Genomic DNA, 25,381 nt, shown 5'->3' with positions numbered 1-25,381 from the left:
CTGTTTTCCTAGTACAGACAGGGCTCCAATGTCACTATTTCCGAGACATTTTCTGAGTCTAAGCACATTTGAGCAGCTGTTTACAGGAGTCATTGTGCAGTAGCGGTAGATGGGATCCTTCTACTCCCTCCTCACAGGATAGCCCTCTTGTTCCCCCTACTCTGAAGCAAGACCCCTCCATTTACTCCTGCACTCCCCTAGCTCCAAGATGGGACATCCCTCCTACCACCCAAGATGGCATCTCCAGAAGCAGAGAGTTAAATAGACATTCAAGTTACCTCTGAACACAGACCAGTGGGACTCTCTTACAGAATATCATGGGGAGTCACCACGTGCTAGTGTCCCAAGAACCATGACTGTGCTGGAAACAAACACTATGAACCAAATTTTGGTCTCAGACACTATTGTCAATCCAGAGTCACACCTTCAGTGGAGTGACTCCGATTTACACCACTATAACTGAGAGCAGGATTTGGCCCAATAAACGTTCTTTTAATTTTGGCCGTGATGAAAGGTGGTGACTTGACAGCCCCGGAGGCTGACCTCCTATACCCACAGAGCAGGGGCAACAGCAGCGCAAGTTTTCCCCCACGGCAAAGTTCAGCCATGGGGCACACCCCGTTTAGTGGAGACAGAGTTCAGTCTCCACTACTTGCCCTACAGATCTCCCCTCCTCCTTCACATGTCGTTTTCACGGGTCCCCAAAGCTGGCTCTGCTCCCTTCCTGTACAAACACCTGCCTCCTTGCGAAATCTAACAGCTGACATCTTGTAAGCTGACCAGTCCCCCCACCTTCCCCCCACCCCCGAGTTTACCTTTAGTGAGCATGCCCAGTAAGTGAGGATGACATTTGATCTAGCTTTTAAAAGGACCAGCGCAAACAGATGACATTCAGGGTGTGGGTGAAATTTAATGGGTCAATCGACGCAGGGGAAAAAGATCAAAAGAATAAATTAAGATTAAAAATGGAAGGGCAGACATGTCCTTTTATATACAGAGGTGATTGCACACAATAGTGTAGGGTTGGTACATTGTGGCTATGAGGATTCTTTGTTGTGGCTCATGTGAGATACAGCTGTGGACTCAGGACATTTTAGGAAGGAAGGGACATGGGTCAAGAATTCTTGCTGTTGGTAATGCTTAGTTGGATGGAAACATTTCAGAAAACCTGGAAGGCAAAACACAGAGCATTTTAATGTAATGACAATGGAGGATGATAATAGTAAGTCTGTGAAATAATAGAACCAACTCTCAGACGGAGCCCAAAATATTAATAGCAATGCTTTCATGACATTACAAATAGTATTCCATTAACATAGTTGTGTTCGGAGTTAAATGTCCCCCTGCAGCATTTGCCACCTAAACATTGCAGCATTGAGCTAGTGCATGAGAATGCAAGAGAAAATGATTAGAAATTGCAGGGACATTGTTTACCTAGAAATCAGATTCCTGTCCACAAGCTTTTGCTTTTTAAAAAAAAAAACTCCCTTCTGCTGTTTCAAGTAACACCTAAAACTGAAAAAGACTGGAGGGGAAAGAAGTACTTCTATTTCTTTAGAATTTGTTTATTTTGTGTATTTGACAGCACTTTGTGCAGTCACTCTCTTTCGCCTTTGTTGGCAGGGGTCTTTCACAAAGCAGCAGGGGAGAAAACATTTAAGAACACAAGACACTGAGTTAGTGAAACCACAAAAATCAGTAGGGGGATTCAGGGGCAGCGGCAGCATCTAACATTACTTTCAACTTTTTTTTTTTTAAACTGACTAGATTTCAAGTTGATAATATCCCCCTAAGGAAAGTGACTCTTACTGGTCTATTTTCCTTGTGAAAACTGAGTGAAATGCAAAATAAACCGCATAAATGGTGAATTTTGCATATTTTCAGTTTTAATAAGGGGTTTTTGGTAATACAAGTAAGGAATTTTTTTTTAAACAAACAACTTTTAACATGTCAACATCCCTACAGTCATAGATTTTAAGGTTAAAAGGTACCACTATGACAATCTAGTTCAGCCTCCTCCTCCTTCAGGCTCCAGGCCAAAGAGCCTCACCCAGTAATCTCTGTATCTAACCCATAATGTCTGTTCGAGCTAGAACATATTTTTGGAAAGAGATCCAGTCTTGATTTCAAGATTTCAGGTGATGGAGAATTCACCACATCCCTAGGTGTTTGTTCCTATAATTAGGAATTACCTTCACAGTTCAAAATCTATGCCTTATTTCTAGTCTGAATTTGTCTAGCTTCAGTTTCCAACCCCTGGATTTCAGTTTGCCTTTTAGTGCTAGATTAAAGAGCTATCTACTGTTAGAAACAAACTTATATCGATATTTGGAGACCATAATCAAATCAGCTCCTAACTGGCCTACAGTTACCTGGGTTATCTATTTACTGCTTTTAAATACTGGGACAACATTAGCTTTTTCCCAGTCCTCTAGAACTTCCCCAATAATCCAAAATATGTTAAAAATCAACATTAAGAGTTCAGAGATCTGCTTGGCCAATTGTTTTAATACTTTTGGGTATCATGTCCTGCAGATTTAAAGACACTCCCACTCCTCCAGTTACCGATGGAATAGAAAGTATTTCATTATCACTACACAATATAAACACTGCTTATTTCCTGCTTATTTCCAAATACAGAACTGAAACATTTATTGAATACTTCTGCCTTTTCCACATCAGAATTGACAGCCATATGGCTCACGCTGCTAGAAAGCTTTTTTAAAACAACACACTTTTGAATGTAGCTCATCAACATGAACTTTGATTTTTTTTTTTGTTAGTATCTTGATGGTATTTCATTGCAAGGCCACCAGACCGAGTTGGTTCAAACATTTCAGGGTAAACAATGAAAGATCAAGACAAACTCACCCTGAAGATTCTTGTTTCAACCAGACATGATGTGCTTGACAAAAGCTGAACAGGAAACAAGAAGAAAGGCATTAAAAAATCCACCCAAACCAGAATGCGAGTCCTTGCCCTCTGGCACAAACAGCGCATCACAGCAGTTGCCCAACCTTTTGGGTAACTCCACCAGTTAACCAGAGGTGGGGACAAATTTCCCATAGAGATCGGGGTGAGATTTCCAAGCACTCAGCACCTCCCGAAGCCCCAGCTCAAAAACGCTCAGCTCTCAGGAGTTCCCATTGTGCCACTTACAGCCAGATTCTCAAAAGACCTCAGCACCCAGCCTGCAGTCAACATGCTGAACGCTCTTGAAAACCTTGCCCTGATTGTAGGTCTTTTGCATATTCCAGCCTCAGAGATCAGCGGCGCCATTTAATACCAATCACCTTCCATTTAACTGAGTGCAAGTCAGTCCTCTGATGGACTTGGGCTGCTGTAGAACAATCAAGCTCCATGGTGGCTGTAACAAGGTGGGTGTAACCTTCAGAGCGCCCCCTTGTGGCACAGGGTGGCTCTGCAGCATCTTTGCCTCAGTTTCCCTCGCCTCAAGGTGCCTGAGTAATTTAATAAAGGCTGTCTTCTAGCCCCTTTACATGGGCTGGTTTAGTGTCATAAACAGTTCCAAAATAAAGTCCTCAAAGTCCAAATCAAGAGTTCATATATTTTAAGATCTATATAAATATTGTTTCCCACTTTTCATCAAGCCACTCCCAGTATTTGCCACCTGGAACCTTCCCTGCTACTACCAGAACTACCTAGCTAGAGTCTTTTTCCCCCTGGTGTCTCAGGGTCCCCTTCAGGAGCCTTCAAACTCCCTACTGCTCACCCATTCCCAGTTCCACACCTTCCTGCCTGGATTGTCTCCCCAGACCTCCTCCTTATCTACCCCAGAGAGAGGCCTGATTGGGTCACATGACCCCCGGTCACATGACTTGCTTCATTTTCCCCACCTGGGGAGGACAGTAGGCTGTGTCACAGGTAGGGCTGAGACCCTTCTCCCTTTAAAGGGCCAGCCACCCTATAACGGTGGGTTAGAGTACCCGCATGTTAGTGGAAGGCAGGCATTGCAATGGTGCACCGGAACCTAGTACAGAGGTTCATCATTAAAGTGATCCATGAAAGGAAAAAGGATTAGGCCCCAGTCTTGCAAACGTCTTTAACTTTATACATGCTGAGTAATCCCACTGAAGTCAAGACTACCAGAAACAAAAGGCTGGAGTACCGGTGCTGGGGCACCCATCTGTGTTTAAGAGTCATGGTGCTACATGTTCCTATGTTCTATGTGATTCCTTGGGGTTATGTACACTGACAAAATCCCCCACAGGCTTCCAGGCTTTCCAGCCCCTGGGGATTTAGGGGCCCACGGTAACTGCATCACACTCACACTAGCCCTGTCCACAAGGCTCTAAACCAGGGTGAAGTGGACATCATGAACCAAGTTTGGACAGCAGCTTGAAATCTCATCCCAGCTTCCAGGTTTGGATTTCCACAGAGATCAGAAAAGGGATTTAAAAAACAAGGGAACTGATTTGACTTGCACTTTGGCAGCAACATCAGCATCCCTTTATCGCTCATCAGAAACCCCAGATGCATGGTCCGATCATGGCTGGAGCTAGCGGGGCAATGGGTGCCCTGGAATCCAGGTCAATACTAGAAACATTTCCTGATAGAATAATGTCAGTTAGGCGTGTGGGTTATTTTTACAACATTTCTATACTGCCAAAACCCTAGCATAGACGAAGTTATACTGACAATAAAGAGCTTTTTGCTGGTATAGCTTATTTCATTCAAGCAACTGGTATAAGCTACACCAGTAAAAAACACTCTTTTGCTGGTAGAACCTGGTCTCCACCAGGAGGGTTTGCTGCCCTAGCTATACTAGTTCTACTGGCAAACCTTTTCTAGGTTCTAGACAAGGAGTCAGTCTAGAGGAGCATTGCAAAGCGTCCCGTTCCCTGCTACTAATTGCTCTTGGGGCATTTTGATTGGAAAGCCTGGGAGATCTTGCCCTGCATTTTGAGCTCACATGACACAGCACCAGTGACCTATTGAATACACAAGCATTTCACCTCTGTCCCACTGACCCACACCAAACTAGTGTCAGAGTCAGGGTTAGAACTGCCCTCGCTCCCCTGCCTTTGCATATGTGACCACTAGACACATTGCATCCTGGGAACACTTTGTTGGAAATCTCTGGTACATTCTCCCGATCGCAAATTAGTTGACTAGGACAGGCGTCAGATGGGTTTTCCCCACTCACTGACGCCCGGTTTCTCTTTCTGTGTGGTCAGAAGATACATTTAGCATCTCAGAGCAGACTGAAGTGGTTAAACACTGGAATAAATTGCCTAGGGAGGTTGTGGAATCTCCATCTCTGGAGATATTTAAGAGTAGGTTAGATAAATATCTATCAGGGATGGTCTAGACAGTATTTGGTCCTGCCATGCGGGCAGGGGACTGGACTCGATGACCTCTTGAGGTCCCTTCCAGTCCTAGAATCTATGAATCTATGAAATGTCTGGGGTAGCCATGAAAGGAATCTTCTCCTCCTACCTTCATAGTTGATGCAGCCGTTGGCATCTTCCTGTCCTGTCATCAATTGCTCCACTTCACTTTCTGTCAGCTTCTCGCCTAGGAGTAGAAGCAGAAGGACAAGTTGGTTAGGATGAGGACTCTAGCACTGCCCCCAGCTGGAGCTCATGTCAGGTTAACATCTGGGAGAAGATTCGTCTCTCGGCTAGTCGCTGTATCGAAGGTTGATTAACAGAGCAGACATGAGCCAATGGGCTACATATTTGGAACCACTAGAGGAATCCAGAGAAGAGGAGAAAGGAATAAGAGGGCAGCTGTCAGATAGTTGGGAGCAACTTTGAGTCATTAACCAGCCTGAGTTGCATTAGAGCCAGTGCCCTGGATGTGAAAGGCTCTCTATTCTGGAGCCATTCACTCTTCTAATGCCAGTACTGTAATGTCCATATTAATACTAAATTGGGGCATTGGCTCGAGTCAACATTTGGAAGAAGAAGATTATATCCTTGTCTTCCACAGATAAAAGGGTCACTCCTCTAATGCATTATACCCGAGTAAGGTCCCACCCACAGAACTTCACCCCGACCGGCACAGCCCGGATTTCTGCCACCTGGAACAGACCCTGCCACCCCAAACGGCACAATTACAGGTCAACCATATCTAGCTTTGTCTCTGGCCCATACCCAGTGTGGCAAGCACATGGCGCAGTTCTGCACCCATGACTGTGCCATTCCCCTCCTTGTCAAAGACACGCAGGCCTTCCACAAAGTCCTCAAAGGTTCCCTGGTCCTTGGAGCGGGAGATGTGCTGCAGCATTGGGAGGAAGGTCTCGAAGTCCAGCATCTTTGTGTTCATTTCTGACGGAGAAGACGAAGGAGGTGGCATTAATTAAATAGTCTATGGCACATTTTATACCAAAGCACTTTACCAGCTATATAAACACACACACACACACACACACACACACACACAGAGCAATCACTTTGCTACCTCAAAGCCACCTGAGGTAGAACCAGGGAGCTCTTTAACCATATATGTGGGAAGGAAATGGAGACGAATCCTGTGTCCAAACTGAAACTATGGCAGCAAATTGATGGAAGTAGACTGGCAATTAAACACATTAGAATTTGGTTGGGAAACTAGGCTTGCCACCTGCTCCTATGGGAATTGCCAGGCACACTCTAATGGCCCCAGATGGCCAGAGACCGGATCCTTTTAGATGAAACTCTTTAGTCCCATTGACAAAAGCTTTTTTATTTGCCAAGCCCCAGAGTCCAGGGACGTCTGAGGGAGTTGGGTTAGATTCATGAGGCAGAGTAGAACCAGGCAGCGGATTTCCCTTTGCCCTGCACCCTGTGCAGTCATCACCGTGCAATAAAATGCTGCTAAATCCAGGCAGTGGAGAATCAGGGCCCAGCTCACTGCTCTGAATCTGCAGGACTAACAGGAATAACAACTTGTCTGTGTCCATCAAGCCAGGAGAACTGACTCAGAAAACACAGCGAGTTGTTCTGCTAAGTCCGAAGGGGCCATTTTTATGCAGATACTTCTCCGATCATGGCCGGGTTAAAAAAAAAAAAAGCAGTTTCTAGGCAGAGATGAAAGTCTGGGATATAATCACCCATCTCAGCGGCTTTGATCTGGTGTTGCCAACTCTCGCTATTTTCCTTGGGGGTTTCATCAAAGCCCCAGCTTCTGGAATCAGGAGACTGCATGAAAAGCTAGTATATTTCTAGTCTTCATTGTCATGGAGAGCAGCTTGAAAATGGGACTCTCGTTAATTCTAAGGGCTCAGAAATAGAAGGCAAATAAAAAAAGCACTCCCCTATTTTTTATTAAAAATGTCATGAATTTTGGGGGCCTGACTCATGTTTTATGAATGCTTAGGATAGGTCATAGTGGAGATCAGCTGGTCTGCCTTTGCTAATAGCTCCGAGGTTTGAATTTCAGTTGATGGGGGCAGAATGTTCTCAGCAGAGGGTTCTGGAAATTCACTTCCCTTGTCAGTTTGTCAGAATCCGTGTTTTTACCATCAGGGCATTATACAAGGATCACTACTTTGCTCTGGCTTTCTCCTCAGGGGAAAGGCTGCCTACAGGGGTTGTGGGACTTATTTTGATTGACCTGGTCAACATACTCCTTTGTTAACTGGTTTATGGGTATTGTTCAGGCACCCGGAGAGTTTCCCAATCAGAAGGTTCTTATTAAGCAAAAAGTAAAATCAAGGAGCCACATCTCCAGCTGGTGTGAATCCACATAGCTCCCTGAAGTCAACGAAGCTACACCGATTTACACCTGCTGAGGATCTGGCCCAAGAACAACGCAATCAAGGATGAGCCACCCAATGAGGGTAGTGTGTCCTCTGAGCTAGATCAAGGGTGATATTTGATGGGGGGAGGGGTGGAATTATCCAGGCATAAAGAGTCTCTGAGTCATTTTCTTTAAATTATGAAACGGCCGGAGCTCATTGGTTCTTCTCTCCGTGGGGCTAATTCCACCATGAATCTCCTGTTATGTTATGGGCTACATTTCCCCTTCAGGCCTCCACTAAAGCCCTCCCAAGGGCATCGGCAGAGAGATAGCGGCTGCGGAATGGGAGAGTTTTATTCTAGCTGCAGGGAGCGGGGAACCAGTTCTGGGTGGGGATGGGGCGGAGGGTCAAGATGCAGAACATTGACAACATGAGGGACACAGAGCCTGGGTGAGTAAGGAGAGGGGCCTCAGGCGCATACTGACCCAGTAGCTCTTGGTGACTCATGATCTGCAACTAAATGAGCGATGAAAGATTTTGCAGCTGGGGGAGACTGGCTCTGACCCTCCTCTCCTATCGTCCCTGATGCCACAGGGTGGCTGTGTGGCTCTCCATTCCATCTCCTGCTGCCCCAAAGTATATTCTGCCCTAAAGAGGAGATGTCAATGGAAGGGAACACCCTGCTCAAGGGGTTTAGGAGCACAGCCCTGTTGCTGTCTTGACAGCCCTAGGGTGGCGGAATCAATTGCACCCTAAGATGTCTTCAGTAGTCTGGGTAGGGTTGCCAATCCTCCAGGATTCTCCTGGCGTCTCTAGGATATCAAGATTAATCTCTAATTAGAGATTTTGTCATGTGATGTAACCTCCATGGAATAAGTCCAACCAAAATTATTATTACACGGGCAAAGTCCATGAGCCACAGTGAGCCAGAGATCAGGCCTGGGACCTCGTGTGGGACTTTCTGTTGCAGACACGATTGTCTCAGAGGTACAGTGTAGAATAGACGCCTTGTGAATAGAAACCCACTTCCTCTCTGCCCCACTCCCCTGCCCCTGATCCTCTTTTCTTCCCTGCTCCTTGTCACTTCAGCTATAGAGTGAACTGTGCGCTGGTGAAAGCTGTTAGACTGAAGGCCCGAGTGAACAAAGTCTCCAATCTGTCTACAAAACAATTCAGCACAAGCTTCCCTACCCTGCTGCCCTCCACCTCTGTCCTGCAGCTGCAAGAACTGCATATAAAGATAGAGCTGGGCAAAAGTTTTGCCAGAAAATGCAAACTCAGATTGACCAATACATTTCACCAATACAACCCTTCTGCTGTGATTCTGTCCGTTTGGTGTTTACTTTCTGCAAACATTTGTGCAATCAGGTTTCACTAGCATGGATGCTCAACAGGGTTGTGGTCCTTGACTAGGCCTCCTATGTGCTACGACAATATAATGATCATGATAATAATACTCACAGAGAGTGAATTTTAAGCCGATGTGCATAAATGCATAGGGAAAGCTCATTTTAAATTTGCTCTCCATGAGAGTTTGCACCGGAAACGTGATGATGAAGGTGACGTTTGTACAATCAATGAACTGAACAGTACCAGATGACTTACACAACCAACTGCAGCTGGAATTATGAATGGCAAGTCATGGAGTAAATGAAATTTGCAAGAAAATGTTGTCCAATAAAGCATAACTTAGAGAAAAATTACAATTTCCTCCCGGATGTTTAGCTAATGGAAGAAGTGAAGTTAGATTAAGTTAGGAATTATTCGCTCAGCTCTGGCATGGTGACGAATGGATATAAATGCTTAAACCAAGAGCGAGAGGTCTGTATGGGTATAGATAGATACACAGATAGGTAGGTAGGTAAATAGATATAGATATGCCAGTTCATTATAGAACACTGCACAGCCATTAGATGGGAATGAAGCTGAAGGTCTATCTCCTACATGAAACATAATCTACTTTGCAGCTATTAACCAATTAATGCAATGTCTCTCCACCTTGGCCTGGTTTCTCTTACCTTCTGCTTTGGGCTTGCCCAGCACCTTCAGGACTTCAGCATTGGTTGGGTTCTGCCCAAGAGCCCGCAGGACATCACCACACTGACTGTAGGTGATCTTCATCTCCCCAGTTGGGGTCCTGTCAAACAGCATGAAGGCCTCCTTGAACTCTGCAGAAAGGAAGGAAAAGAATCAGCTGTCATCTTCCTATAGTGCCCTCACCTCCTCCTGGTGAGAGGCTGAGCCCTAAAACTGGTCCTGTCCAGAGGGCTGGTGCTGCTGGACAGGGAGGGTGGGGTTTTGAATGTTGCCTTTTGGGATTTTCAACAGGGATAAAGTTTAACCAGTTCCTCCAGTTAAACCCCTCTAAGGCAGAAGCGTCTCCCTTGGGCAAGAAGAGCATCCCCAAGCACAATCGCATTTCCACTAGCTTCCTCCTTGACTCAGTCCTCCCATGGGCTTCCATGGCCCATAACCTTCACTCAGAACTCCCCCTCTCATCCCACCTCTCTGCCTGAAGCCATTTGAGCAACTTTCCCCAGGTACTCCACTGTTCCAGCTCCTCCCCTGCTGAAACCCTCCTCCCGGTCTGCCTCTTCTCACGCCTTGGTTACCACAACTCTCTTCTCTATGACCTCCCCAGCTCTCCTTGTCCCCACATGTTTTACAATGCTGCTGCCTGACGTCCCTCACGTACAAAGAAGGGTGGGCCACGTTCTCCTCATCCTCACAGATCCTGCTCATGACTGAGTCCTGTGCATTGCAGGCTACAGGACTGCCATTTCCAGGTTCTGTATAACTCCATCCGCCTAGGACCCGGCACCTCCTTTTACCTTGGGGGATGGGGCTTAAATCTGGAAAGATCAGGATCTGCTTCCGCCTATACATAATATTCTTCAGCCTCCTGGCCTGCTCTAATATTCTCTCTCTACCTCGTAAGTCCGCCAAGTGAGCAATAACAGTCCTGCACGCATCTGCCCCAGGCTTCTGCCTCCGGTTTGTTTCCCTGTAGGCTCTCTCCACGACGATGGGATCCCCGGGTGCGTCTAGTCGCAGAACGGTGGGCAGCCATTTCTCCAGGAACGCAATCAAGTCTCTCCCCTCCTCTTTCTCTGGTAACCCAAGAATCCTCAGCGTGCGGGCCCGGGCCTGGCTCTCCAGTAGCTCCACGCGGGTGCCGAGGTGGCTGTTTTCTTGGGCCAAGTGTTCCAAGGCCTGGGTGCACTGTTGGGTTTTCACCTTCTGCTTTTCGACCGAGGAATCAGTCTGAGCGGCTGACTGGGCCAGGCTGGTGACTCGCCCTTCCAGCACATCCATGCGAGTATTGAGAGTCACGATTTTACCATCAAAGGCTGTCACAATCTCTAGGTTCTTGTCTGCTTTCTTCTCGATTTTGAGCAATAATGCTCTCAAGGAGGCATCGCCGCTGTTTCTGCTGCCACGTGGGATCGGATGCTCAGGGTCTCCATGTGGTGACTGAGGCATAGAGGCCCAAGATGTGGTTTGCTTGGTTTGGTCAAAATCCTTAGGCAGGATTTTTAGTTTGTTTGGTTTATTACTTGGCATCTTCATACCAATTGCAGTGCTTTGCCTTGCTTAGGATCTGGACTATAAATGCCCATGGCTTGGTTCTGTCAGCCTAGGATCCCCTGCCAAACTGTGTGTCAATCCCTCGCAATCCAAATCCTGCACATGTGTGAGCTTAATGCTGCTTCTTCATACCATCCACCTTTCCTTTCCTACATGGTGTGGGGCAGGCAACCCTGGAGCTGCTGCCCCTGGGTGTGACATCACAATAGCTACTTCTCTGCCAGTGGTATTGTGCTGCCCTGGCTTTGTGCAGGTGAGTGAGCAAGTGATGTTGCCTTTCAGTGGCTGGGCCCACAGAGACTATATAAGGGAATTGCTACTAGGGTCAGCTAAGGGCATTCTCCTTTAGCTCCTGTGGCCAACACCTGTCTATTTGGAACAGACGGAGAAGAGTTCTAGTCCTGTCTCCCCAAGATGAGTATATGATTAATTTAGAAATTGTGTCTTGGATTCATTGTGGTTTGTACCCTTTCTGTGGGCCTCTACAGGGAAAATAAAGGCAAACATCGGGTCAGATTGGATTCCATCCAGAAGCACATTAGAAGAACGCAAGGCTGTGCATTCATCTATCTCACTATTGGTAAACCCCAAACTCCACGGTATTGGTACTTTTTACATTTTTCACTGGCTTTTTTCTTTTTTTTTTTTTTTGCATCACAGGGACCATTTGTAGGACTCAGCCTGAGACCTGATCTTCTTACAGTACTTCCACCAGTCTGAATTTGAACCCAGATCTTGGCTGTATCCAGAGGGGTTAATAAAGCCCATTAGAAGTGTAACCATAACCACAGCCCACCCCTATCACTATGGGGACATCTCTCTTTGTGGCTGGGATCTGCTCATTCAGAGGGAATCCCTGATTTCAAGCCAAGGCTGCATCTTTCAGCGTGAACCAAAAATGCTTTTCTCTTGCTAGTACCCACTTGCTTCCCCTCCATTTTTGGTGGCACCCCCATCAGCAGAGTACAGCAGGGAACTGGGTTCCATATATTCCTTCTGCTGCTTTAGGAGTTTGAATCCTTACTGAATCCCTGGCCTGGCCCCCGTTCATGTTCCTCTTATGCTTCTATTTATATGTCCACCACTCCTGTCTCCATCCCTTCCCATCTCCCCTGCCGCTGCCACGTGCTCTGCTCAAGCCTCTCTTCTAAGTGCTCCACAGGGCTCGCCCCATCCCACCCTCCTCACCACCTGTAGCGCCGTGCGTGCTGTTAGTATTACAGTGAAGTACCAGCTCGTGCATTCAATCAATGACTTGGCGTTCTGATTTGATATGCACCTTCTAGCCACTATAAAATGGCACGAACCAATGCCTGGATGGAGTGTAATTTAGTGATTACAGCAGAGGTCCCCAACCTGGGGAGTGGAAGGAACATTTGGGGTGGCATGGCGGGACCTGGGCCAGCCCCCCCAGGGGACGAGGAGGGAGCACCACCCAGCCCCGCTCAGCCCCCAGCTCCGCTACAGCCCTGGCTCCTGGCCCCAGCACTAGCCTTGCCCCCAGCCTTGGCCTCGGGCCATGGCTCTGTTCCCAGCCCCAGACCCTCCCCCAGCCTTGGTCCCCTTACTCCCATCTGCGCCCCCATCCCTGGAGCCGTCTCCCGGGGGGGGGCATGGACAGGGGTGAGGGGGAGCGTGACTGTGAAGAGTTTGGGGACCACTGGGTTACAGCTGGGGATCAGGACTCTTGGGTTTCATTTCTAGCTTGGTGGGGGGGAGAGTGGCCTAATTATTATAGTTGGAGAAGGCCTAGGAGTCAGGACTGCTCTTCTAGTCTCCAGTCTGCAAGGCAGTGTCGGCCAGTGGCTAGAACAGGCAGGTCAGAGTCCGGACTCCTGGTTTCTACTGCCATCTCTGCAAGAGAGCGCAGTCTTGTGATTAAAGCCAAGGGCTAAGAATCAGGCTTACTGGACTCTACCCCTCCCACTCAGCGGCAATGCAGCAAAGGCAGCAAGCGCTGGTTTGCAAGATGCCCGGCACTTACCTTCAATCTGGTCAGCGCTGAAGTCAATCTAAAGGGAAAAGAAAACAGAGCAGAGCCTTTAGAGCCCAGTTCCTGCCCTTTTGCGCTGCATGAACATCACAGCCAGGGCCAGCTGCAGGCACTAGCCACACCCCCCGCCCCGTGGAGCAGAGCAGGAACTCGGCAAAACAAACCAGCCCCCCCAGCAGCAGGAAGAACTCCTCCTCTGAGCCCCATTTCCCTGGCTGGGGACAGGACCCGAGAAGCACCCGGTAACATGCTTGGGGCGTAATCCTGGCCAGGGCCGAGAGCTCTCTGTTGCAATAGAAGTCGTCGAGGGGCCTCAGCACATGGTGGCTCTTCGGCATAGCAGCAGGTGAGAGTTGGGAGCCAGGACATCATGGTCCCATCTCATTAAACCACTGAACTGTATGCGTGTGTGAGAGCCGGGGTTGGCAGGTGGCAGGGTCTGCTTCTTGTTATAATTTCAAAATGTCCTAAAAATGTTTCACTGGAGCAAGACCAGTGCCAGGGCTAGCCCATTGGGGGCCCCTAAGCAGGAATATTTTGCCCCCCCCAACACATACTAATAATTAACAGGGGGCCCCCTTGAGTTGTTTAGGGCCCTAAGTAATTGCTTACGCCTAGCTCTGGATCAGATCACTGAATGAATGGAGATATCCTGTTTCCTAGAACTGGAAGGGACCTTAAAAGGTCATCAAGTCCAGCCCCCTGACTTCACTAGCAGGACCAAGTACTGGTTTTGCCCCAGATCCCTAAGTGGCCCCCTCAAGGATTGAACTCACAACTCTGGGTTTAAAGAGGCCAATGCTCAAACCATTGAGCTATCCCTTCCCCCAACATTGGAATGCAGGAAACTGAGACCTGCTGCCCAGCTAGCGTGGGGCTTAATCATGCTACGTCCTAGATAAACCCAGAGACCTTTTTTCCTCCTTCAGGGAAGTGGGAAAGTAAAACACCGTCTCCTGCTGTAATTCTCATGTGAGGTACCTGGTTTATCAGGGTAAACCAGGTGTAATCTGCTACTGGGACTATGGGGCCCAGCCTGGGCACCAGTCTCAGTACATTGAAACCGTCTGTCCCAAACACAATCAAATTCCTCTCCCCAGTGTTTGTTAAATGACTGCTGGCACCTAGGATCTGGCAAACCAGAGGGTCAGGCTTCTGTGAGAAATCACAACAGCCAAATGTGAGGAGTCAGAGACCTACATTTTCTAAAGCAACGAGTAAGAGCCTTTGGCTGCCTCAATCTTTGGGGGTGCCCGACTGGAGACGCCTGAAAGGGGCCGGCTTTTTCAGAAAGTGCGGAGCACGTGTCCTCTAAAAATCAGGCCCCTTGACGGCATCTCGAGTTGGGCCCCTGACATGGAGGCAACTCAAAATCATCGGGCCCTTTTGAAAATGTAAGCCAAGGAATTTTTCAAACAAATGTATAAACATCAGTAGCCACAGTGCTGCCAACGCTTGTGATTTTAAAAGAAGTCTTGTGGGAGCTGGTGTTTTCCTTAAAGCCCCAGCTCCTGGAAGCATTTGTACAGAGGACAATCTCAGCTTTGATTAAACAAGGGTGAGTTTCTAGCCATCATGTTTGTGGGAAAAAGCCAGAAAATGTGACCTCAGTGTTGCCTTAAGGTCCCCAAATCAGAAAACAAAGAAAAAGACCCTCCTTTTTTATTTTATTTAAATCCCATGATTTTTATGTAAATCTCATTATTTTGGGGGGGGCCTGGCTCAGGATTTTTAAATGGTTGGGAATGGCAATACTAAAGCCACAGAACATCCGGGAACAGGATGCGGTGCCTATCCCTCAGGGGAGACCTCCAGAGAGAATCTGTGAACTATCTGACAAATGGTTTTGACCGAGAGATTTTTGTATATTACAATCCAATAGCCAGGTTGGGCAATGGGTGAAAGGGAGGCTGTAAAGAATCTCAAGGCCTATTCCTGGTTCTGACCTTGACATGCTGGGTGACCTTGGGCAAGGCACTTCCCCACTCTGTGTGTCTGCTTCCACCATCTGTAAAGTGTGGATAATAATACCCAGCACCCAGGCTTAATCAGTTGCACCCAGCCTTCAGAAGCGACCACCCAGATTTTCGCTGCTTCAGTTGCTGGGTGACCAGCGGGAAATGCTCTGGGTCACGATTTTCATAACAGCTCAGCAGAGTGGGTGCATTGAAACTCTGGCCCTCTGGGTCTCATTTCCAGAGGTGCTAAGGTCCAGCAGCTCCCATTAAAGTCAACAGAGTCACACCAGGGATTTGGACCCAGTCATGTAAACAGTACTTGGAAGTCTGGACAGGATCAAATTCAGCCGTGGCACAAACTGGGACAGCTCCCACTGACCTCAATGGGAATTGTATCAGCTTACACCAAGGCTGAATTTGGCCCGCGGAACTGAACTTATGACGGGGATGTTAGTCTGCTGTTGTGCTGTGAAGCCACTGACCCCCACCTTTTACAGACTGTGTTTTCCCCCAGTTCCGATGTGCAATGGGTTGTTTTGCAGGGAGTGATTTTACCCCTTCCCCACCCCACAACTTGGGTACAAAAAGGGAGTGAAAAAGTTTTAAAACTTTTAAGGCCTGATTCTGTTGCCCTGCACCTCCTCTCGTCACAGACACCAGGCATAAAATGCCACCATCGCACTTAACACCCACTTCGCACCGGTTTAAAGAAAGCACGACATAGCTCGAGATAGCAGAGTAGGGTGACCAGACAGCAAGTGTGAAAAATTGGGACATAGGGTGGGAGGTAATAGGCGCCTATATAAGATAAAGCCCCAAATATCAGGACTCTCCCTATAAAATCGGAACATCTGGTCACCCTATAGCAGAATCTCTGTCCCATGGTGTCTGGAAGGGAAAGGCCCTTGTCTAGCTGCTGATACTGTACAACAGTATTTACCAGGGCAGGTCCACTGAATACAAGGCGCTGCTTGGGTCCCAAGAACATACAGAGTGTGGTGGGTCCCGGCATAGCCAGCTGCCAAGCTGTTAAGCTCTTTCTAATAAATATTTTAATTTCATAACCCAACGGGCTCATTCCATCTCAATGAAACCTTTACTAGAGGTGCCCAGTGGGACTGAGTATTTTCACTGGCATCCAAACATCTGGGTTTCTAAAGCCATGAGTAATGATCAGCCAGTGAGGACACTCCATTCCATGCCCTCCATAGCATGGGGTAGGAGAGTCCCATGGAAGGGTTACTGGGCTGCACCACCATCTCTTCAGGGACAGGAGAGGCTAAACCAACACATCTGTTTTAAAAAAAATCCAGTTGTCATTGTGGCTGGCCAGGGATCAGCAGAGAGGGAGCTAGTGACTGATCCAGTATCCACTGAAGAAAAGGGACTGGGGAGGCCACGCACTGGCCCAAACTCTCGGCGGCCAGCTGACAATGCTGCTAGGAGCGTCTCGTAGAGCTGCAGAACTGGAGCCGATTTGCCCCCCGCCCCACACACAGTGAAAAATTTTGACTTTTCACCAAAAAAATTAAACCAACCCCACCGGGGGTTTTTTTTTTTTTTTTTTTGCAACCAAAATCCAAATATTTGGGGCAATTTTTGTTTGGTTTTCGGGTTTTCCAGAAAACAAACAAACAAACAAAAACCCCCAAATATGCTGGAGGAAAGCAGCCGTCCATTTTGTTGAAAATCGTTTTCCACCAAAAAAACAAAAAAAACCCATAAAAGTTTCCGTGGAAAGGTTCCGACCAACCCTAGTCCAAAGCACGTATCCTAGGGCCTCCTCCCCAGGGAAGCTGGTGGTTTACAAACGCTTGCTGTCCTTTCATGAGTATTAGCTGTGGACTGAGCCCAGGGCTGAGTGAGAGGGAAATTGGGATTCTATGTCCTGGTCTCTCATGACTCTCTGTGTAACCTGGGGCATTTCCGCTCTCTCTGCCTCCCTGTCTTGGTCTGTAAAATGGGGATCGTGCTTGTTTATCCAGTTTTGTAAAGTGTACTGAGATCTGTGGATGAAACGTGCTATTTAGTGCAAGGGCTTGCCTAGGCACTAGTGCAAGGGCTTGCCTAGGCACTAGTGCAAGGAGGCAATAGTGCGGTAATGCACATACTGGTGTCCCATGAGCCACATGTTCTTTCATGTCGGCTGACTGACAGCAGTGGGCCTGCAATTCTGCACAACCAGTTCCCATCACTAAGGCCTATGTCCCAATTTCTCTTTCCTGGTTTGCCTTTTCTCCCCTTCTCAGGTTTTAACCTTCAGTGTTTTCTCGCTTTTCCATTTGCCTCTCATCCCACCATCCTCTCTCGCCTTCCCCAACCGGGAGGATGATGGGAAGAGGCTGGCATGCAGAACCTGTTTGCCCTGCACGTTTGGCGGGCGAGCAGTTGACAGCGCCTTTGACTGGTCTCACCCTGGAAATGCAAGCGAGTCACCACCCCTGCCACCAAGAGGGAATCGATGCACAGGAACGTAGGATTGCCAGACTGGATCAGACCCCTGCTCCCTCTAGTCCAGCAATGGCCAGAACCAACTGCTTTAAGGGAAGACATAAGCAACCCACCATGGACAATTATGGCATAATCTGCCCATAGGCGAAGTTCCTTTCCAAACCCAGGCAGGCAGAGGTTGGCTCATGCCCTGAAGCGGGAAGCTTTAAAAAAAAACAAAACCTGATATAACTGTGGATGCTCTTGTAAGCCACAGCAACGCCTATTTCTTTTCTGAATCCTACTGAACTCCTGCCCTCAATAATATCATGTGGCAATGAGTTCCACAGGTTAGCAGCGTGCTGTTTAAGGGAAAGTACCTCCTTTACTCAGCTTTGAGTACTCGTCTCTTCTCCCCACCCAAGGGTTCCCAAGACGATGGCACCAATTGGAAACAGGTGGCTACGTACTGAACCACAATGAGCAAGAACATTTGTCCCTTCAGAAGAGGTGGAGCTGTAGTAATGAGCCACATTCCGTCAACAAGGACCCAGAGGCAGTAGCAAATTCTTGGCGAGATCAGCTGGGCCTGGGAGTTTGCGGGCAGCAGGGGGGCTGGCTGTGCTGTCCCTCTTGGGAGAAAGGATGTCGTTTCCAGGCTTAGTCCTAAAGTCAGGGGGTCAACTGGTTAAACCGTCTGCATGCCAAGCATGCTATTATTAACCCTCTGACTACAACACTGGCTTAGAAATGTAACTGTATCCAGAAAAGCCACGGAAAAAGTGACCTCCCCTCGGAGAACAACAGAGAGAGGAGACCGAATAGAAGATGTTCTCATCCAGGAAATTGACTCAGGATGAGATGCTGCAGGCGCCGAAATACTTTAGGACTGAGACAGCTGGCAGCAGAAAATCTGTTTCATGTTGTTGGGACAGCTGGACAGAACCCCCCCCCCCCAGGGCTGTGCAGGCCTGGCCATCTCACCAAATCCAAATGCCGGCATATATTCCAGTCAGGACCAGGTTAAGTCACTGGGCACTACCCCTCAACTCCTGGAATCACGCGATTACATCAGAATCTCAGCTTTCATTTGAGGGAGGAAAAATAGTTTCCAGCTTTTCGGGTTGCAAAGGGAAGCTGGAAAACGTGACTGGTATGGAGCCACTGCATTGACATCTGCCTGAGTTTGCAGAGTGCCTGGAACGATAGTTCAGAAAGAGGATGGGGGAGCTGCCTTATGCATCAGTGGGGTGTAATTCCAAGACCCACTCACTGCTCTGAGGGACCCTACCAATGCCACCCCAGTGAGGACTCTATGTGAGGCAGAAGATGACCGCGACTGGCCCAGCCCATCCGCTCGTAATGATGCATGCCAGCAGCTGGATTAAGTGTACTGGCCCCGCCCCAGGTTGCATGAGAGGGGGGAATCCATCAGTTCATTCCTGCACCAGGGCTGTGTCCAGCATTCTGGAGGGGTGCCCCAAACAGCACCTCAACTGCAACTTTCCTGTTGAACATCTGGGGTAGAGCACTGCCCTGGCCATGCCCACTCGTGCTCAGGCCACACGGCCTAGCAGGGAGGAACCCTGCTCTAGGAGGGCTACGGGCCTTTATGGGAGCTTTGCATTGCACCAGCATAAAGTGGACACAGGGCATCACAGATCACCCCCAGGGCTCTGTTCCGACACCCTGCTTCTTCCTGCTGGCTCAGTGCTGGCTGGGAACCCGTGGGGGAATTGCCCAGAGGGGGAGCTGAGCAGGGGCGGGTTCAGAGGAGCAGCCTCTCCTTTGTGCATTATGCTCAGGTGCTGCACGAGGCTGGGGTTTATAGCCGGGGGCGATGTGGGGAGCAGCTGGATTTTGCTACGAGCACAGGAGTCAGCAACCTGTTGTGTGTGAGTATCAAACACCCGTCCTCCTGCAACAAGTGCAATGGGGTCATCACAGGCCACACGTGTCAGGACCTGGCTCTAAGCCTCCTCCAAATTGTTCCCCTAGCACCGCACTGGGGTGTTGGATCACTCTGGGTTAAGGGGGAAGAGCGCCACCTCCTGGATCACCAGCATCTCTGCAGCACCTCCTGTTGCTCAGAGGCCACCCCCTCCCCCAAGTACCAATTCAGGCTCACGCTGCTTTAGCCCCGATTCAGGAAAACCCTTAATTGTAGGCACGTGCCTAAGTTAGACCAGATGTCCCGATTTTATAGGGACAGTCCCGATATTTGGGACTTTTTTCTTATATAGGTTTCTTATATAGGCTCCTATTACCCCCCACCTCCTGTCTCTATTTTTCACATTTGCTGGTCACCTAGCCTAAGTCCCACTGACTTCAATGGAATGCTTAAGGTAATGCACCTGTTTAAGTGCAGTCCTAACGAAGGAGGCTTTCCTGAATCAGGGCCTTTGTTTGTTAGATTTGCAGCATAAAGTGCTCAGATGTCCCTGTGTATCTGAGAGCCAGATTGCAAGAGTCCTCTGTGGTGACATCTTTCCATGTGACCAAAAGCCACCCTCAGCGGAAGGAGAAGCTGACGACTTTGCAGTTTTAGCTAGAGGTTGTTTCCACTAGGGCCAAACGGAGAGGGGTGAAGATTTCCCACTGCAAACGCTGCAGTATATCAAGGCTGTATTACACCGCATCTGCCCCCCGACGCCGCTGGCTACTAAGGAAATGTAGGGCATCATAAGCGGAGCGGCAGCGGAGAGTAAAACATGTACATCTACCCCCAGGAGGGAGGGAGAAATCCCAGAACAACTCCCACTCTGGTCATGGCTGCCTTTTCCACACCGGATCACTGAAACTTCTTGTTCATGCTAAACTCTACCTTCAGGTGAAGTCTGATGCAAGGAACAGGAGTTACTACACCCACCTAGTCTGAGCTCCATTCTCCTGAAGTGCCTAAATGCCAGATGCTGCAAAGGAAGGTGTAAAAGCCGAAAATGCACCCAGCTATGCAGTAGTATCCCAGAGGGGGCAATTTCTTTCTGATCAGTTTATGGCCCTGAAGCTTGAGAACTCCTATAGCCAACGGGAATTGACTTCAATGGGAGCAGGATTGGGCCCACTGGAGGTACAAGTCATGTTCATGTAATGCGTTTTGGCTCCGACCAAGCTATTTGCCTCCAGAAATATCCTGCAGCAGCGAGTTCCACAGATTAATTATGCTAAGGGCTTCACTTGATCTGTTCTAAATTCGTTGCCTTTTAATTCAGCGTGGCCCCCTGAGTGCAAGATGCTGACTGCAGCCCTTTTCATCCAGGGAGGCAGAAAAGCGTTTCACAGAGGGAAGTGAGCTCCGGTTTTCTGCCCTGCCTCCCTGGCTTGGTCTCTGTTACTCAGAAATATCTGCCTGCTGCTTCTTAAAAAACAAAACCCAGAAGCACTTATTCTAGCTGAATGTTTTCTAAAAATGTCTTAAAAGCAATAGGCCAGCTGCAATCCATCATTTTTCCAAACATTTTTGGCACATTCCTCCCTTCCCCCTAAGATTCTTACGTCCATTTACATTAGGGTAACTATCTATTATGCAGCTGTGCAACGGTTTGTGACTCATCTTCAGTCAGAGGGAGGCACACGGAATAAAGAGATCTGCTGCGCTCCCAAAGCAAACAGGTCATTGTGTGTGCAAAACGGGGCATCTTGGTGTGCAAAATGGGCAACTGCGCATGCAGCTAGATACCCAGTGCACATGCAAAAAGGTAGCTGCGGGTGCAAAGCACCTTTGTGCATGCAAACGGGGTCCTTGCACTTGCAGGCAGGTGCTTGTACATTGGAACAGTGTATGCAGGTAAGCTGTCTTGCACGTACCAATGCACATTTTGCTCATAAGCCTGGCCACAAGCATATTTTGCAAGTGGAGCTTAGGGCCCAGATCCTCCATTGCATTCCAGTGACACTCAGTCCAAATCGGCAATGGTGGACTCCAGGGCAGGGTGCAATTGGTTAGCATACAGGCCCTATAAAGCAATAGCGGGTGGAGTCATGTTGAGGTTATGAGTTCAAGTCTCATCTACAGCACCATCCCATTCCCCTGATTCTGGGGCCGGCTGAGGACAGGCTCAGATCCAGCCGTAAATTAGTTTCAGGGATGATCTAATTTATGTCTGGCTGCCCATTGCCCCACCAAGCTCTTCTAGCAGGGGACACCCCTTTTATCCCTGGCTTTGGAGACTGGGATTTCGCTAAAGTGACCATATAATTGTAGAGGATCCCAGGCAGGGGGAATCCTCGGGGGGGCAGGATCCAGATGTAGGGTGACCAGATGCCCCTATCGAGATGTTTTGAGCAATGCTACTGTAAGTCCAACAGACCCCAGTCGTTGGCGGGCAGTAGGGTGACCAGACAGCAAATGTGAAAAATCGGGACAGGGGGTGAGGGGTAATAGGAGCCTATATAAGAAAAAGACCCAAAAATCGGGACTGTCCCTATAAAATCAGGACACCTGGTCACCCTAGTGGGCAGGATCGAACTGGGGACTTCCGGAGCTTAGGGCATGAGCCTTTACTGCATGAACTAAAAGCCAACCGCTGTTAGCGAAGGCTGTAGAGCAGACTCCTTTTAACTCTCTCTCTAAGTGGTCTCGGTGCCCCTAGATGGGACAGCACACCCCACCCAGCAGGTGGGTGGGTTACACTACCTTTCTCAAGCAGCCAGATACTGGGCCAGGATCCAGCCCTACGTGTCTGCAGTCGAAAACAGCTGCCTCGTTGGGAATTCTAAAGTGCAGCTGTTCACCACAAACCATCGGAACCTCTTTGGTCTGGGAATCAGGGATGGAAACCGTGGCGCAGGTCCCATGTGGCTTCCCCAAGAATTCCTGGTTCTGGCAGGATTGGGAGAGAACGGCCAATGGGAATAACTTAGGTGCTAGGAGCATAGGCAGTAGAGTAGGGGATCTGTGCTTCCTGCCCTGGCCGAAGCTGGGAAGTCCCTAGTGGCTGAAGGGTAACGCACAGAGGTTGGGCACAAGTACAGACAGGACAGCACTAACACCGCTGATTTGAAACTCCTAGACTCCCTCCTGCCCCAATTTCAAATCCCTCCGGGGTCAGTTCAGACTTTCCTCCCTCCTCCATAGCAAGATTGAGTCCTGTTGCATGAGAGTCCTCCGGATCAAACGGTAAAATCCTAGGTCCTGCATGAGAGTGGGGGCTTGACTGTATGTCATTGCCTCTCCAGCCTGTTGTGTACAAGTTGCCCACGCTCTGCCCCAGAGGTGGTTGCATTTTTACTGTGTGTGTGTGTGAGAGAGATCTGCAAAGTGCTTTGGGAAGATCACATGGAGTTTTAAGACTAAAAATCCCAAGCTTTTTTAAAATGTCTAGGGTTGAATTTTGGGTCAGTTATGTTTCTATACCTCTCTTTGTCAATAAGAAGGTGCAGAAGAAGCAACCCGTTTGCATGTGCAGTAGCCCGGGGTGGTGGGGAGAGACACTCACAAAAGAACAGCTACATTAAAGCAGGGATGGAATGAAAGGAATGTTCCCCCCACACACACCTGCTTGCTCCCTCCCTCCTCTCCAGACTCAGCAACAAAACAGAACCGAACTCTGCTTCAGACAGTGAGATCCAGGGGCTAGCAAGAGAAAAGGAGCCCATTGACTTTGATGGCAGTTCCAGGTGTTAAGCACCTCTCAGGATTTGTCCACTAGTTATTTAGGGTTGAATGGGGGGATACTATCCCCATGGGAAGATTTCGGGGGAGGAATCCATTCCATTGGTGCGAGCCATTTGCTCCCCAGAAATAACCTTAAGAACCGGGGCTAAAGTGCATCCCTTCTCCAGCAAGACGGTTTAGGGAATGGCAGGAGATTCCCATCCCCAACTCCCTGCTCCAGCGTGGACTCCAAATATTTCCCCCTCTAGTTCTGACTACAAGGGACGGCAGCATGGCTGGCATGATTCACATGGCACGCTGGAGTGCCAAGCACTTGGCAGGTCCCTGAAAGGAAGTGGGCAGGAACCTGGCTTATTTCCTTACTTACTGTTATGCTCTTGGGATCGAAGGTGGGTTCCTTTGGTGGTTCTGGTGCCGGGGCTGGGGCTGCGGCTGGTGCTGGTGCAGGAGCAGGCTTGGCGGCTTCTTTCTTTGGTTCAGGTTTCTTGGGGGCCATGGTGCCGGGTTCTTTGCAAAGGAGCTGAGAAGGGTCTTCCCACCCCACAAGGCAACAGACCGAGGGATGAAAGGCAAAGTCTGCTCCTTCCCCTTATATACCCAGCCCGGTGCTCACACCAGAGGGGCAGGCCAGCTGCAGGAGCAACTGCTACTTACTATAAAAGGAAGAAACTCCAAAGAGAGGGGCCTGCTCAACAATTGTCCATTGTCATCAGCTCCCGGAGCACCGAGAAGCCAGCAGCCATCACCCCCCCATTGGAAAGGGGCGCCTGGTTCATTGGCTGGGGTGGATCAGGGCTGCATCCTAAAAGAGCATCAAAAAAGAAAGATACAAATGGCAGGAAAATAGGACCAGGTCGGCTGATAAATCTGCCCCAATCCCCAGGGGGAAAGTGTCTTTTTATAGGCAAGCCTGCGAGTGCAGATACTGCAGATTCCTTTTAAGCCCGGGATTTGCAAGCTGCCACCTCTCAGCCGCTCATTGGAATATTTGATGCCTGCCCCTCTGGCTCTGTCCTCTGCTGATGAACCTTTTTAAATATCCCCTGGGCCCTGAAAGTTGCCTGCGGCTTTTCTCTGTCCTCTTCCCCCGCCCCTAAAGTCAGCTGGTCCTAGGGGGTTTTGCCCAAGCGGGGTTGGGGCAGGAGGATCTGGGCTTGCTCAGAGGGGTATCATCGTTTCTGTCGCTTTGCAGGATACTCAAAGTCACATTTTCCACAATAAACAAAATTTTAAACAGAGCGCTGGCCTGAGCCTCTATGTTTTATTACAGTAGCACTTAGGGACCCCGACTGAGATCAGGACTTTATTGTGTTCGGTGCTGTACGTACATAGTGTGGAACAGTCCCTTCCCCAGACAGCTTACACTCCAAATAGACAAGACAGACAAAAGGTGGGAGGGGAAACTGAGGCACGGAGCTGGGGGGTGACTTGCCCAAGGTTACCCAGCAGGCCAGTGGGAGAGCCAGGAATGGAACCCACATATGACACCCAGTCCAGTGTTTTATCTACGATGCCTCTCTTGACCTCTGCTGTAATCAGGCATTGCCTCCAAGCACTTATAGAGCAGGGTCTGGCAGGGTGTAACCGTTTCATGGCTGGATTTTCCTGGTGGCACTCAGTTACAGGGCCCTGGTCAGTAGCCATGAGTGAGTGGGAGTACATTCCACCAGCTAAGCCGGCATATGGGAATCTAACGACCCTGAGTCCAAGTTGGTGTACTGTTATCTGGCACAAGGCTGGAAGAAAGAGGCCCAGCAGGGAAGCTAACAAGGCAGTGTGAGCCGGTAGTTAAGAGAAAATCCTCCCTCTAGTCCTGTCCCTTGGCATGTACGTTGCACCAGTTTAGATTCCTTTACAGTCCCTTGCCCCCGCTGAGCAGAGTGCACCACACAGCACCATTTACATCCCTTCCGCATCCCACGTGGCTCATCCCCTGTCCTCCCCGGTTAAAGTCAATAGAGTTTCACTGGATTGAAGTCAATGCAGAATGTGGCCCAGTGTCTTTCAGGCTCTGTCTGCTCAAGGCTGGCACCACCATGCGTGACGTCTCTTTCCGGCCCTGGCTGTGGCCAGCATAACACAGTGACTGTGGGCAGGGATTTGGTTTC

General features: G+C 48.9%; 1 protein-coding gene across 1 annotated transcript; it reads right to left on the bottom strand.

The window, feature by feature from the left end:
* Nucleotides 1-885: 885 nt before the first annotated feature.
* On the bottom strand, nucleotides 886-24,255 carry MYL4 (myosin light chain 4). The gene is made up of 7 exons (XM_034756240.1): nucleotides 23,641-24,255; nucleotides 13,260-13,287; nucleotides 9,706-9,855; nucleotides 6,120-6,293; nucleotides 5,461-5,538; nucleotides 2,872-2,916; nucleotides 886-1,168 (listed from the first exon to the last, which is right to left on the bottom strand). The coding sequence occupies exons 1-6, from the start codon at nucleotides 23,767-23,769 to the stop codon at nucleotides 2,888-2,890; spliced, it is 588 nt and encodes a 195-aa protein (XP_034612131.1). The 5' UTR covers nucleotides 23,770-24,255; the 3' UTR covers nucleotides 886-1,168; nucleotides 2,872-2,887.
* Between the last annotated feature and the right edge of the window lie 1,126 nt (nucleotides 24,256-25,381).

This window comes from Trachemys scripta, chromosome 23, assembly GCF_013100865.1.
Source record: "Trachemys scripta elegans isolate TJP31775 chromosome 23, CAS_Tse_1.0, whole genome shotgun sequence".
Lineage (NCBI taxonomy): Eukaryota > Metazoa > Chordata > Testudines > Emydidae > Trachemys > Trachemys scripta.
The sequence above is the reverse complement of the archived record's forward strand: the minus strand, read 5'-3'. Positions and strand labels throughout refer to the sequence as shown.